The 16,421-nt window shown below is 42.4% G+C and overlaps 1 protein-coding gene across 1 annotated transcript; it reads right to left on the bottom strand.

Moving 5' to 3' along the window:
- Positions 1-1,548: 1,548 nt before the first annotated feature.
- LOC127584927 (peroxiredoxin-1-like) lies at positions 1,549-11,244 on the bottom strand. The gene is made up of 6 exons (XM_052041946.1): positions 11,098-11,244; positions 9,215-9,332; positions 4,948-5,101; positions 3,485-3,607; positions 2,495-2,625; positions 1,549-1,803 (listed from the first exon to the last, which is right to left on the bottom strand). Exons 2-6 carry the CDS (start codon positions 9,318-9,320, stop codon positions 1,718-1,720), a joined length of 600 nt encoding a protein of 199 aa, XP_051897906.1. The 5' UTR covers positions 9,321-9,332; positions 11,098-11,244; the 3' UTR covers positions 1,549-1,717.
- Positions 11,245-16,421: the final 5,177 nt, after the last annotated feature.

Below are 16,421 nucleotides of genomic sequence, written 5' to 3'. Positions count from 1 at the left end.
AGTATTTTAGATATGTATTACTTAATGCAGGAAAAACAAGCCACAGTGCAGAAGCAAGCCTAAGAATTAAATACTCAAGAAATAACTAGTAATTCAGTCTAATTTGTAGTATGACAATTCTTGAAAAACAGGTGATTGGGAAAAGGAAGTTAATTTTAATTTTTCAGGGATCTGGAAGGCCAGTTTTTAAAACTTGTTCCTATTTCCTTTAAGAAATTTGAGCCATCACTTTGAACCACTGCAACGGAGTTCCTGATTTGGACCAAGTGAGAGAGCAGTAACATTTCCAAGCCAGGATTGCTTCAGCTGATGTCTCTGACAACAGCACTCCTGCTTGGGGAGTGTCATTGCCCATTCATGGAGTTACTCACTATTGATACTGATGATGAGCATGGTAGTTGAGTTTCAGAATTGACCAACCCAACAGGAGCAGGTGGAAAACCCAAGTAATTATGTGGCATTATTAGAAATGGGAAACCAGGAAACTGCCAGCTCACATTGGGTTATCAACAGCACTTAATCATTAGATGACCATTTCAGGTTTGACGGTGACAAATGGGAAGAAATCTTGCTGTTGCTAAATTAGCCCAAGGTAGCCATGATCAATTAAGGAAGGTACTGCCATTGCAGAGTTACAAGTGCAATGCTAACAGCTTGACAAATGGTTGCAACATGGAAAATATTTCACAAGTCAACCACCAACAGTCATTGTAGAGAAACTGGTGTATATTGGTGTCACTGTCAAACCTGAAATTCTAGGAATGATTAGGCACATTGACAAGTGCTCTTCATAACTACCCTTATAGGGTTGGTCTCAGGAAGGAGACCAAGAGCAGGGTTACCCTTGCAACAGTGTTCACAAAATCATGAAGTCTAGAGCCAAATTAAAAATCGGAGGTCCACATATGCAGATTTATTGATCACATTTCACAGCAATTCATAGTCCTGAGGACCAGCCCAACCCGAGTCCCAAAGCCCAACAGAGTCCTGACCCAAGAAACAATGTTCCATCCCAGTGATGGAGTCATAAGACCTGGCCTGATAAGCCCAACCCACAGGAGCCAAGTCCTGACCCAAGGAGATTGACTGAGGCCCAACCCAACACAAGGCTGAGTCCCAGGGTCTGACCTGGCATGAGGCCCGACCAGCAGAGTCCTCTGGATTGGAAGCCTGACCCTCTGGAGCACCCAAGGCAGAGTCCTGATGAGATGGACTGACCCCATGATCTACCTTGTGACCTTGCACCTTACTGTCTACCTGCACTGCACTCTGTAGCTGTGACACTTGTCTGTACTGTTATTGTTTTTACTTGTCTTACATACTGATTGTACAAGTCAATTCATTACACAGTGCAGTTACATTGAGGTAGTACAAGTGTTCCACTGTACTTTGGTACAAGTGACAATAATAAACCAATACATTAATCTATTTAATGGAATTACCAATGGAAAACCACTTGAACAGAAGCTTACTAGCTAGGCATGATTTCCTTCCATCTTTCAGGCAGTGAATGCCAGCAGCTTGGTCTCAAGTAAAACTGCATACAAATCAACTTTCAATCTTGTTTTATTCTGGCACAGTAAAAAAACATTTACAAGAGTTTGACTGGACCTTGCTACTTGCAGCACAGATGGACAAATACCAGTGATCCTGTGAGATAATCTTTACATTAACAAAATAACATTCAGTGCTCAGATCTGATCCAAAATGTGGGAGCCTAGGCCTGTTTCTCAAAGAACTTTTTGCTGCCCTCCACATCAGGCTTGATGGTATCACTACCAGGCTTCCATCCTGCAGGGCAAACTGGGAGAGAAAGTGGATGTTAGTTTCATACAATACACAATGTGCTTGGTATTTGTTCAGGATGAACACTGGACTAACAGTCATTTGACAGGTTACTATCTGCATTTCCAGGAACTCCTGGTGGCCATCTAGATCTAAGGACATATATTGGTGATGTTGAAGTCTTTGAGATCACCATGTTAAAGGCTGGGATAATGCAGTGGCATTTTGAACAGACTTGAAGGCAGATAATCTAATTAAAATGCCCAAATAGGTTTAAATGGTTTTTAAGAGCTAAAGTTTGCTCAGCAATTGAGCTTTAGGGTAACATGAACTAGCTAAAAGCTGGCACTGCAGAGAAGCTACAGGTCAAAACAAGTTGGAGGCAAAGTGACAGCAAACAGGCTGTTCCCAGGTTATGCAAGGGTTCTGTTTCAAGTTAGCAAGTAGATTTCTCTACAGTAATCCATATTGTATTGCTCAACATACATTTGCTACAATTCTTTTCCATTGAATAATCACCCCAACCCTACCCATAACTAATGGAATATACATTATCTAGTCATTAATGAATACCAGAAACATTACTAACTTGAATAATGCATGGGAGAATTTGCATGAAGGCAGATTTCTACAGGTCAGGTTATTCATAACCTGAGAAGCCCCTGAAGTAAAATTACATTGTTAATCCACCCCAGCAGCATTGTATTACCTTCTCCATGTTTGTCAGTGAATTGGAAGGCTTGCACCAGCCTAAGTGTCTCATCCACAGATCGACCAACTGGAAGATCATTGATTGTGATCTGACGCAGGATTCCTTTGTCATCAATAATAAATAGACCTCTAATACAAAGAGAAACATGTATTAAAGTCCAGTGGATACAGGGAATGATGGTAGGAAGCCAAATTAAGTTGAACAGCAAGTTGAAACATCTGGTTGAACACAAACCCAATTCTATAGTTTGAGACAAGACCAGATTGACCAGTCAGGGGTTCAATCCTGACTGCTGTGTACAGTTTGCACTCAGATAATTTCTGGGTACACCCACTTCCTCATGCCAAAAACCTGTGGGCTAATAGGTTAGTGGCCACTAAAGGCAATTTAGTGGCCATGATTGGTAGAATCTGGGTGTTTGAGAACTTTGGAAATAATGTAAATTGATGCTTGGTTACAGATTTAGTTTCCTCCCATGAGAGGAAGACATGCTGGTTAGTAGGTTAACTGATCACTGTAGACCATAGAGGAGTAGAATCTGAGAGTTGATGGCAGTGTACAGAGTAGGTAACAGAGTGGGATTACTGAGCTGGCAATAACCTCAATGGGCCAAATTGAATACTGTATGGAAATATGGAATAGTCTTAAGATTATGAACAGTCCTGTTGCACAAGATGGACTAATGTCAATCTACCTTATGGCCTTGCATCTTCTGTCTGCCTGTACTGTACCTGGAACACTATTCTGCATTATGGTTTTCCCCTGTACTGCCTCAATTACTAGTGATGAAATCTACAGATGGCATGCAAAGCAAAGTTTGGTACATATAAACCAGTCATTTCACAAGCATTGTATGCAGTTTACAGTCACCCATGCAGGTGGCTAGAGGCTCAGCTCAAGACCTAATCTCATGTTGCTGAATCAATGCATACAGCAGGGGTGGAGTCAAGGCCATGGATTCTATCCAAGTTTTTTTTTTACACTGACCTGTAAGATATTCCTTCATCTTCCTTTAGGACACCATAGTCTTTGGAGATGGAATGTGTCAAGTCAGCAACCAGTGGAACTTTCATGTGGCCAAGACCACCTTGTTTACGAGGAGTGTTGATCCTGAAAATACACATTTAAAACAATAGCTTTGAAAATTTGATGGCAATGAAATGTGAGTATCCAAGTTATAAATACACCATTTCCCCCCCAAGTTTCCTAGAATAAGATTGTCTGCATGCAGAATGGTTTTCATTTTGCAAGTTATAGATAACATTCTTACTGGAACAAGTTAAACCAGTAGAGTGGCTATTTGTGTAAACAGCTTGTCACTGATTAAATCAACTTGACTCAAGTAAACTAGTCAGCTGCAGCTGAAAACTTGGCCCCTTCAGCCCAGAGCCTGAGGAAGTACCATTCTTGCACTAATCCTACCCCAACTCATTTTATTCTCCCTATATGCCCATCAAATCCCCTGCAGATTCAAACTACTTAACTAGGTGCAATTCTTGCATCAATTAACCTACCAACCTGCACATCTTTGGTGCAGTGGGAGGAAACTGGAGCACCTGGGGAAACCCACAGCTCCAGCTGTACTACCCAGTCACTCAAAATAGTCACATCATGGGGCAAGAGTTCAACTCTGAACTAGAAAGCCAACAAACTTGTTTCTGGTTTGGCTTTAGGAAGTTTAATTTGAGAGTCAGGAGCACCTTTACCCATGTTAGGAGCTCATTGCTACTTGAGTGTCCCTTTAAGATGCCTGAATAGTGGTGTGTGGGGTTTTATCCGACTACTGCAAGTGACAAAAACAACTGCAACTGGAAGTGCTGGCAATTGCAGAGGGAGAGTTGGTAACAGACTGCTGTTATGTCTAAGTGACAGACTATTGTTGAGGGTCACTATACAAATCCATATGGATTTGGAGCAATCTGGAGTCTGTCATTAACCTGTACTGGAAAGCAGGTATCTGGGCAGCCACCTATCAAGTGCCCTCAGTGTGGCAGATACTTCAGAACAAAGCAACAGTTCTTTGGTGATTGAGGTGTCATATGGGTTCCATCATGGAACTTGTGGATTTTGTAAACTCCTATATTCTCTACATTGTGGTTTCAGAAGCCCTTGCTCATTCTACTTTACCATTTGCTGAACTGAACTTAGAACTGATCCTAGACTTGGGGTTTGGGAACTTGCCACACACACTTCAGGTTTATTTTGGGATCAATGTTTAATATCTAATGTTTTTATTTCTTATTACTAGTTAATAAATAGATTTTAACACTTACACATAGCTCATCATGTTTCTATTGTTGGTGCATAACACCCACAATTGGAAAACCTGGGGCAAGAAGTGGGATCAAGTTCCAGCATTTCATACAAGCCATTTTCCAATGTTAAACAAGGCAAAGGTAGCCCAAAGTTCCTGCTTACACTCAAATACATCAAAATGGAGGAAGCCTTACCAGGCTAAGTGACTGAAATGGGAATCTGTGGAGGCACCAATAACTTCACAGTTGATCTTGCGAAACTCATCTGCTCTGTCACTGAATGCAATGATCTCAGTAGGGCAGACAAAGGTGAAATCCAGTGGATAGAAAAACACCACAATGTACTTTCCTGGAATCAAGAGGTAGTTAGCATTAAACATGATCCCTCTACCCACTGGTCACTGATAGAAAGACTGAAGTCCAGAAGAAAAACAGACGAGTTGGAGAAAAATCATCCCATTCAAGGGATGAGTTTGCCTTGTACATGCAAAGGATCTAAAATTACATGCAATTAGATGAGTTACATTGCTAAAGAACAATTTGGGATTGTACCAGATGTCCAGGAACAAATGAGATCATTTTGGCACAATTCATTAGATTGTCATTCTATCAAAAATGAGTACTTGAATCACCTAGGCATTGAAGGCTGCAGCCAAGTACTGGAAGATGGGATTAATGTGGATGGTGTCTACTGGTCAGTGGATGTGGGCCACAGTGGCTCCATGCTGTATGACTGAAATGTCACTACTGGTTCAATGAAACTATGAACCCAAGATTTTCTAAAACTCAAATGTTACTTCCTATGTTGGCCAACCCAAGCACTTTGATGCCAAGACTCTCCTCTTCCACTACACCCCCCCCCCCAAAGACTATTTTAATAATAGTTTACTAGCTATCATAAAGGGCAGAGATTGGAGAGTTAAACTGGATTGTGGAAGCACTGAATACTTTGCAACAACTGAGATGGCCTTGGGAATTCAGGCCAACTGCATGTTATGAGATGTGAATTTCAGACACTATTCCTGTAATTTAGTAATTTTATGTCCACATTGTACTGTAGCCCCAAAACAACTTTCACATTTAATAAATCTGATGATAGTTTTTAACCTCTACATTGAGTGAAACTACATTTAATTCTCAACTCCTCAGCTATAGGCTGCATCACCAGCAATAGTTTCTTTTACCATATGTAAACTGACCTAGTGGAGAAAAATCTGTCACCATTACTTTCCATCACCTTTACTTCATTGCAAAATGTAGCATGAAAATGTCTGCACTGGATGTTTCCACAGCTATCCACCTCCAAATTGAGCACTTAGTCAATATCAGCACACATGCAGATGTTTTCCCCAAACTCAGTCCTTGATCAAGCAGTTTCTTAACCAACTCCACACATCCTTGGCAAGTCATACAGAAGCAGGCTGCCCACAATGATGTCATGATCTGCACTGGTCATTAAATCTGATTTGGTGCCACCCCTGCCTCAGCCAAAATCCTCAAGCAAGTTGTTTCCCTAATGCATTATTGGCATCCATTCTACTCAATCTTCATCTGAGAGCTCCAATTAAACAATCAACCTGCTACCTTTCTTGTTAGTTTGTGGATGCATGCCCTTAATGGGGCATGGTGCTGGTCAGGTCTGGCCTAAAAACAAGATCCAACTAGTTCCACTTTCTATTTGCTCCACCATGTCCAGCCTCCAGAGGTCTGCTCATGAAAACCCCCAAACATGTGAATCAGCAAACCTGATACCCAACCTCAGTTGTGTCCCATTGGCAATGAAGCTCTACAATCAATGTCACCCAGCATCCTCATTGCTTGACTTGTCCCTGGGCCCCAAAAGGTGTTCTGCATCTTAACTCTTTCCAGTTCTGGTTAAGCAAAGGCTTCCAGGGAGCAGTAGTCACTGAACCAGTGATTAGGTGTTAATCCCCACCTCTGACATCTGTGTCAAGTCAGCATAATCTTAGAGTTTCCTCAGATGCTCTAGTTGCCTCCCATATCCCAGATTGCAGGTTGATAGGTCAATTGCCTCCAGAATCTATACAAGTGGTAGAAACAAGGAAAAACAAGGTGAAATGGAGAGAATAAATGATTAGTGTAATGGGTGCTCAATTGGCAGATTTAATGGACCAGCAGCCTGCTTCAAAGTGCACATCTGTCTTCAAATAGTGAAACAACTTCCTGCCAGAGGAAGTAGCTTCCTTTAAACAGATTTCACTTTTTGCAAAACAAGAGACTATCACAAATGATTCTGTCATGCATGGAGACAAGACAGCAGATGTCAAAAACAAAGTGCTGGAGGAACTCAGCAGGCCAGGCAGCATCTGCTGAGGGAAATGGACAGTTGATGTTTTGGTTGAGACCATCTGGACCAGCATTTTTTGATCATGCATGTCAAATAAGCTGTTTTAGACATTGTCAGCAAGGCTTGTGCATGGGAAATCTTATGATTCAAGGAAACCACCAAGCTTATTTTGTATCCACTGGCTAGCTCACCCTAGATCCCATGTGATCCAACCTTCTGGACCATCTTACCATGCTAGACCTTGCCAAAAGCCCTGCTAGTCAACATCACTCTGCCCTCAATCACCTCTTCAAAAACATTTTTCTTTGAAGAGGTGAGCAAGGGACCAAGGGCAGGGCGGTAGATGTCGTCTACGTGGTCTTCAGCATTGCTTTTGACAACATGTACAAGCAAGCTGGTCCAGGAGTGTCAATCACATGGAATCCACGTTGAACAAGCCAATTGGATACAAAATTGGCTTGGAAAGAGTTGGGAGGGTTATAGTGAAGGGTAGATTTTTGCCAGATTGCAGACCTTGACTAACAGCATATGGGTCTCCTGTTTTATAATATTGATTTGGATGAGAATGTAGGTGGTATGATTAGCAAGTTTGCAGATTGTCCATCAATTTTGATGGACAGTCAGGGTTGTCCAAGGTTACCAACAGGATCTAGATCAACTGGGGAAGTGGACCAAGAATGGCAGATGGAATTTAACTGATGTGTGAAGTGAATCATTTTGGGAGCTTAAGCCAGGGCAGGATATAGTGAATGACAGGGCTCTGGGGAGTGTTGTAGAACAGAGACCCAAAGGTACAACTACATAGTGGTAACACAGGTAGATAAGGTGGTCAAGAAATATGGCATGCTTACCTTTATAGGATGGTGCATTGAGCACAGGAGCTGGAGGCATCATGTTACAGCTATACAAGCTGTTGATGAGACCTCACCCAGAATACTGGGTGCTTTTCTGATTACCATACTATAGGAAAGATGTGATTAAGCTAGAGGATGCAGAAAAGATTCACAAGGATACTGCTGAGGACTGAGGGCTTGAGTTACAAGGGAATATAGGCTGGGACCATTTTCCTGGAGCAAAGGCAACCAAGGGTGACTTTATAAACCTTTATGAAGTTGAGGGGCATAGGCAAGATATTGTTTCAGTTCCACCCACCCTCAGGGTACAAGAGTCCAAAACTGGAGGGCATAGGTTTAAGGCAAGGGGAAATTTAAAGCAAGTTTTTCCATAAAGCATGGTGGATATAGAATGAGCTGCCAGAGGAAATTTCAGAAGCAGATACAATTACAACATTTAAAAGACCAAGGGGTACATGGATAGGAAAAGGTTTAGAGGGATATGCAAGGAAATAGGACTAGCTCAGGGAGACAACTTGGACAAGTTGGGTCAAAGAACCCTTCATTCTGTGCAACTCTACAACATTAACTGTACCAACAGAAATCACTGCATCCCAAGAAGTTACTTTTAGCCAAAGGACTAAATGCTTCAGCTTAGGCAGCTACTTATTTAACAAGTTTGAAGACTTTGCTGGCATTTTCCTGAGCACTCAGCCCCTGGGCCACTCCCTTCAGCCATCAGTCCAACTCACAGCTGCCCCTCATTCCCATGTTCCTTATCGATTACAAATTCAGGAAGTGCTCTACTTGTATAGAGCATACACTGCCACAGTAATAGAGAAAAACCTACAAGGATCCAACCCGAGCAGATGTTTTTTGGGCTAGCAAATCCTGATAGTCAGGTCCCATGGCCAGGATCTGTGCTACATTAGCAATCATAGTCTGAGATTTCATTGAAAAACACCAGTGTGACAACTTTACCAACTAATCCATCAGCTTTGCTATTGAGGGTTTTCAATTGGATGCTCAGCAAGGGCAAGGAAAAAAAGTAGGAAGTGCATTGGAGCATTGACTAAGTGCTATCCTGTTCAAAGAACTGAGAATAGTTGAGTAATCTTCACCTCACTGTGACCCACACCAACACAAACTGCCCAAAATCTTGTTAAAGCAGCAAGAGCAGTTAATAGCATGACTGGATTTAAACTGCAGTTTGACAAGTCCATGCTCACTGCAAAGTATAGACAAGGCAAAACTGGAAATTTTGAACCAAATAGTAGAACATTTAAGGTTTATGAAAGGAAGAAACCTTAAACTACCTTACCTTTGTAACTGGACAGAGTCAAATCCTTGAATTCCCCATTAGGCATCACAGCCTTGGCTGTGAAATCAGGTGCAGGATGACCAATTTTAGCATTTCCTGCTGCCATCTTGAACAGGTGCTGTACAAAAATAGAGGCCAATATTAAGACAAATTAAAAGCAACTTTTGAATTACACTATGGACTGTTTCAAGTGACACCTTGGACTTGCACTTGTTTGTATTGTAGCTGGAATAAGAACATTCCAGAAAGCTGGGGCCAAAACTCAGGTTGAGTCACAACATCCAATACTAATTTTGCAACATCTGCAGTCAGGATCTGAAGTTGGACTAGCACTTTTGTTTATGCAGAATATTACCTGCATCAATTCCCAGTTTTGTTTAATCACAACCAAGGGGCATACATCAAATCAACTGTTGAGTATCAACACAAGTTGAGTATGACCCTTGCCAGAAGGGAAGTGTACTGGAAGCTGTATAATATACACATTGAGGTTAACTGCCATTTACAAGCTTTGTAAAAGGCAGTGAGTTATTTAGATATACAAATTGATAAGCAAAAACTAATTATATCCCATCAACACTAGAACTTGGCTTGTCACCACATTTAACATGAAGATTGAAAACTGGGAGAGTCATGCTAGGTTCAGTTAAACAGTTTCCAGTTCAGGTTTCAACATAACCACAAATTTATGAAAACAGATTTAAATCTTGGCACTCCTTTAGATAAAAAGTTCCATAATTAACCCATCAGTAGCAATAAGGAATACCAATTTAAAAATCTCTGGGGAGGAAGCTACAGCTGCTAGAGTCAAAACAAAATCAATTGCTGGATGCAGACCAAACCTTCAGGTTAGGCAATTGTCATGCAAATCCAGACAGGGGTACCAGTAATGCCATGCAGTTGAGAAAGGGCAGAATTCAAAAGCTTCATTTCCTTGTAATTAAGCCAAAAAACTGTTATGTTAAAAGGAACAACTTGCCTTTACTAATCAGAGGTCATTACCATTTAAATTTCCCATGGTAGATTGCAGCTAGATACATCTATAGCTGTTCATACCTAAATTCAGATTATGGATTAGTATTGATTTTATGGGTGCAGTTCCTATGGAGGAAGATTACTTGTTGACAATTGCAAAAAGGGCAAATTTCCACCCCTCACACAAACACTACTGAGTGACTTTGAAGAGGTGGGTGCTAAAGTGCATGGGAGTCATAAATCCACTGGGATAGAATAGATTTCCTTGACTTGTGTACACTACCAACTGAAGTCCATCATTCCGAGAACACGCCAGAGATTAAGCCTCCAACGCTCCATAAAACGAAGTCCAACCTAACACAAGGGTTACACTATGCCTCATGAAGTTAGACAAGCATCCAGCAAGGGCCGGGCTCGAAGAGCAAAACTTATCCCCGAAGTACTTGATCCGATACAATTTAGCAATAATTAAGTGTTGCAAGGTAAGTAGGGAATTCAGACCCAGCTAGAAACACAATGACACTTCAATGCGATAGATACACTTGAATAGGTTACGGATTAAAGTTGTTACAAGATCTGCAGTGAATGAATTCTTGAAGTACACAGGCTCAGGTTCTAAATATTAGAACCCAGCTACCCTACTTTTGTTAGAATTGCCAGCAAACCAGCCAACGTAAAGTCAAAAATAATTCTTTAGCAGAAGATTAACGGCACACGTGGTATGCCCTTTGTCACGACTCCATTTGAACGAGGATACAATGCACCAAAACAACCGCGGCAGGACGTTCAAGGGCAATCACATCAATAAAAAAATCGTGCAAATATTACGACAAATGCAAACCAACATAACTGACTTGTTTTAAAAAATGCAAAACGTAAAAAATAAACAGCAAAGCAGGATACACAACCTTAGATCAGCGCTTGCAGGGGACCGTACAAACCGACCACCACTTGCTCCGGCAGCCAATACCCCGCTGCCTCGCCCCCCTCCTCTTATTTATAGTCAGACCAAAGATCGCGAGAGTGAGACTCCCGCGGCGCCTGGCTCCAGGATGACTCAGCAGACAAAAAAAGGTCCCGCTCTTAAAGGGACAGGCAGAGAGCAGATGTCAGCATGACTTGGGAGTTTCATCTTCAAGTTGACGCAGCTGGTGATTTGCAGGGAGGAGGACGAGGAATGAATTGACTGAGGGCGGACAGGTTGGTGATGAGTGAGAAAGATGGGGGAGAGAGAGAGAGAATTGGTAGATAGAGTGAGTGTGAGAGAGATTGGTGAAGAGAGTGCTGGAGATTGGAGCAAAGAGAGAACATAAGAAGCAGGGATAAGCCATCACCCTCTTTGAACCTGTTCTGCCATTCACCAAGGTCAAGTTCAAGCTCATTTATTGTCATGGGCACGCATACCCAGGGTATAAATGCCATGAAAATTAGCTTTTTGCAGTACAGTACATTTCAAACATAAATTACATAAACTTAAATAAACATTAATTATGCATAACACACAATAAACAACAAAAAAAACATTTGTGCAAGTTGAGGGAAATATAGTCTGAGGTAGCATTAGGGTTTTTTTCAGATCAGTTCAAGAACCTGATGGCAGTGAGGTAGAAGCTGTTGTTGAACCTTGAGGTGTGGGTCTTCGTGCTCCTGTACCTCCTGCCTGATGGCAGCATTGAGAAGAGGACGTGGCTTGGATGGTGGGGGTCCTTAATGATGAATGTTGCCTTCCTGAGACATCACCACTTGTGGATGTCCTTGAGGTTGGGGAGAGTTGTTCTTAACACTGGTGCCCCACAAGGCTGTGCCCTCAGCCCTCTACTCCCTATACACTCATGACTGTGTGGCCAGATTCTGCTCTAACTCCATCTACAAGTTTGCAGATGATACCACCGTTGTAGGCCGTATCCCAAACAGCAATGAGTCGGAGTACAGGAAGGAGATAGAGAGCTTAGTGGAATGGTGTCATGACAACAACCTTTCCCTCAATGTCAGAACAAAACAAAAGAGCTGGTCATTGACTTCAGGAAAGGGGGCGGTGTACATGCACCTGTCTACATCAACGGTGCTGAGGTCGAGAGGGTTGAGAGCTTCAAGTTCCTGGGAATGAACATCACTAATAGCCTGTCCTGGTCAAATCACGTAGACGCCGCAGCCAAGAAAGCTCACCAGCGCCTCTACTTCCTCAGGAGGCTAAAGAAATTTGGTTTGTCCCCTTTGACTCTCACCAACTTTTACCGATGCACCATAGAAAGCATCCTATCTGGATGTATCACGGCTTGGTATGGCAACTGCTCTGCCCAGGACCGCAAGAAACTGCAGAGAGTTGTGGACACAGCCTAGTGCATCAGGGACACCAGCCTCCCCTCCATGGACTCTGTCTTTACCTCTCATTGTCTTGGTGAAGCAGCCAGCATAATCAAAGACCCCATCCGCCCGGGACATTCTCTTTTTTCTCCTCTTCCATCAGGTAGAAGATACAGGAGACTGAGGGCATGTACCACCAGACTTAAGGATAGCTTCTACCCCACTGTGATAAGACTATTGAATGGTTCCCTTATACGATGAGATGGACTATGACCTCACGATCTACCTTATTGTGACCTTGCACCTTATTGCACTGTACTTTCTCTGTAGCTGTGACACTTTACTCTGTACTGTTATTGATTTTACCTGTACGACATCAATGCACTCTGTACTAACTCAATGTAACTGCACTGTGTAATGAATTGGCCTGTACGATTGGTTTGTAAGACAAGCTTTTCACTGTACCTCAGTACAAGTGACAATAATAAACCAATACCAATACCAATACCATGATGGAATTGGTTGTCAACTACTCTTTGTGGTCTCTTGCATTCCTGTGCATTGGAGTTCCCCTATCAGACCATGTATGATTTCTCTCCTCCTCATTTTCCAATCTATGGATCTCTGTAATGAATGAACTCAGTGACTGAGCACCTACAGCTCACTGGGATAGAGAACACCAAAGGTTCACCATCTTCTTAGTGTAGTAATTTTTCATCATCTCAGATTTAAACAGCCTAGCCTTCATTCTGAAATTGTGCACCCTAAGTCCTAGATTTCTCGGTCAAGGGAAACATCCTTGGTAGCATAGTGATTAGCATAATGCTTTACAACGCCAGTGACCCGTGTTCCAATCCGGCCACTGTCTGTGAGGAGTTTGTACATTCTCCCCGTGTCTGTGTGGGTTTCCTCCGGGTGCTCCAGTTTCCTCCCACATTCCAAAGACGTACAGGTTAGGAAGTTGTGGGCATGCTATGTTGGCGCCAGAAGCGTGGCGACACTTGCGGACTGCCCCCCAAATCACTACGCAAAAGATGTATTTCACTGTGTGTTTCGATGTACATGTGACTAATAAAGAGATCTCATCTGCATCTAGCCTGTCAAATGCTCTAACCTTTTGTGTAAGTTTTGATGAGATCACCTCTCATTCTTCTAAACTCTAGAGCATACAGTCCTAGTCTCCCCACTCTCTGCTCATGCTGCACCCCCCCCATCCCTGGAACCTGTCCAGTGAATCTTTACTGGCAAGTACAGACTTTTATGGGTAAGGAGAACTAAACTGTACACAATACCTCGCGTGTAGTCTCACCAAGGCTTCATACTATTTGCAGTAAGACATAGAGTATAGAAGTTTGGATGTTATGTTGCAATTGTACAAGACATTGGTGATGCCACATTTGGAGTATTGTGTTCTGTTGTGGTCACCCTTCAATAGGAAAGATGCCAATAAGCTGCAAAGACTCCAAAAGAGATTTACAAGGATGTTGCCGGGACTCGAGAGGCTGAATATTGGAGAGGGGTTGAGCAGGTTGGCACTTTATTCATTGGAGCATAGGAAAATCAGGGGTGATCTTATAGGGGTGTATAAAATCATGTGGGTCATAGATAGGGTGAACGCACACGGTCTTTTCCCCAGGGCTGGGGACTCAAGAATTAGAGGACATAGGTTTAAAGTGAGAGAGAGGAGAGATTTAATAGGAACCTAATGGGCATCTTTTCACCCAGAGGGTGGTCCATATGTGGAATGAGCTGCCAGAGGAAGTGGTTGAGGCAGGTACATTAACAACATTTAAAAGGAACTTGGATGGGTACATGGATCGGAAAGACCTAGAGGGATATGGGCCAAATACGGGCAAATGGGACTAGCTTAGATGGGCATTTGGGTCAGCATGAACCAGTTGGGCAGAAGGGCCTGCTTCCGTACTCCATGACTCTATAAGTCTTCCATTCTCCTATAACCGAACCTTTTCACTATCAAGGCTAACATTCAACTGGCCTCCTAACTGCCTGCTGCACTTGCATGTTGGCCTTCAGTGACATATACAAACACACCCAGTTTCCTTTGAACCCCAACACTATCCAATTTCTCACCATACAACAAATAGAGTAAACCTCTGATAATCCAGTATTTGATTGTTCAGAATTCCAGACGATTTGGCATCTGGCTCACTCATTAGGTCGAGATCAGGATTATTATCACTGCACTGTACTGCTGCCACAAAAACAACAAATTTCATGTAATATAAGTCAAAGATAAAATTACCATATATTAAATAAATAAATAGTGCAAAAGTGAAAGGAATAACGAGGCAGTGTTCATGGTCATGGACCATTCAGAAATCTGACGGCGGAGGGAAAGAAGCTGTTCCCGAAACACTGAGTGTGGGTCTTCAGGCTCCTGTACCTCCTCCCTGATGGTGGTAATGAAAAGGAGGCATGTGCCGGATGGTGACGGTCCTTAGTGATATATGCCGCCTTCTTGAAGCATTGCCTCCTGAAGATGTCCTTGATGGTGGGGAGGGTTGTGCCCGTGATGGAGCTGGCTGAATCTACAACTCCCTGCAGCCTTTTGCGATCCTGTGCATTGGAGCATCCATACCAGGCTGTGATGCAACCAGAATGCTCTCCACCATGCATCTACAGAAATTTGCAAGAGTCTTGGGTGATATACTGAATCTCCTCAAACTCCTAACGAAGTAGAGCCACTGGCATGCCTTCTTCATGATTGCATCAATGTGTTGGGCCCAGGGTAGGTCCTTCGAGATGTTGACACCCAGGAACTTGAAGCTGTTCATCCTTTCCACCGTCAAAGTGCAAGTGGGGTGTGCAACTAGAGGCAGGGGTCTGTGTGTGGCCAGGGCTGGGGTCTGGAATGTGGATCAGTTCAGGAAAACACTGGGTTGGGAACATGGGTAGGTTTGCAACCGGAGCCTGAAATGCTGTAACTTGCAGACTGAAACTCACCAGGCTCTGTTTCCCATTCCCTTTAAATTCATCAGGTTTACTGAAAAATTTATCCTATTGTAAAATAAATGAAAGTGTGTTTGGATATTAACAGAACATCCAATAGTCCATAAAATCTGCTAGTCCGGCACCACCAAAGTGGCGAAGGTGCTGAATTATCTGACTGTACTTTTCTGTTATGTTCACCAAAGTGAATGACTTCACATTTTCCTACGTTATGTTCGTGCCCAGTTGTTCATCTTATTCATATTTCCCTGAAGCCGCTTTATACCCTCCTCCATACTCCCATGCTGCCAAGTTTAGAATCATTAGCAGACTCAGAAATACGACATTTTGCCCCCTCAGCCAAGTAGCTGATATAGCTAGTGAACAGCTGAGGCCCAATCACTAGACTATGGAGATCGTGATTGTGATCTTCCAAAATTCCATAGATGCTAGAATAGTTCCCACCGACTGAAAGGATGCAAACTAAATCCCACTGTTTAAGATAGGAGGGAGAAAGAAATTGGGGAATTAGAGCCTTGTCAACTTAACATCAATAGTAGGGAATATGTTGAAATATGTTATAAGAAATGGTAACAGAGCACTAGGGAAATAATAATAGTCAAAGTCGAGTTTATTGTCATATGCACAAGTACATGTATGCACAGGGGAAATAAAAACCTACTTGCAGCAGCATCACAGGCACATTGCAGCATATAAGCAGCATTCACAAGAAAAATGTAAATTAAACATAAATTAAACACAATTTTTACAAGAATAAAAACACAATTAGAACAAAAAAACAAAGTCTATTCTAGTGCAAAGTGATCAGAGTGGTCATAGTGTTGCTAAACTGTAGTGGTAATTAAGGTTTTGCCAGTTGGTTCAAGAACCAATAATAGGATTGGTCAGAATCAACAATAGATTTATGAAAGGGAAACCACGTTTGACAGATATGCTTTTTTTTAAAATAAAAGCGGAA

Source organism: Pristis pectinata, chromosome 31 (assembly GCF_009764475.1).
Source record: "Pristis pectinata isolate sPriPec2 chromosome 31, sPriPec2.1.pri, whole genome shotgun sequence".
Taxonomy (NCBI): Eukaryota; Metazoa; Chordata; class Chondrichthyes; order Rhinopristiformes; family Pristidae; genus Pristis; species Pristis pectinata.
Note: the sequence above shows the minus strand (reverse complement) of the source record. Positions and strands in the feature narration are given on the sequence as shown.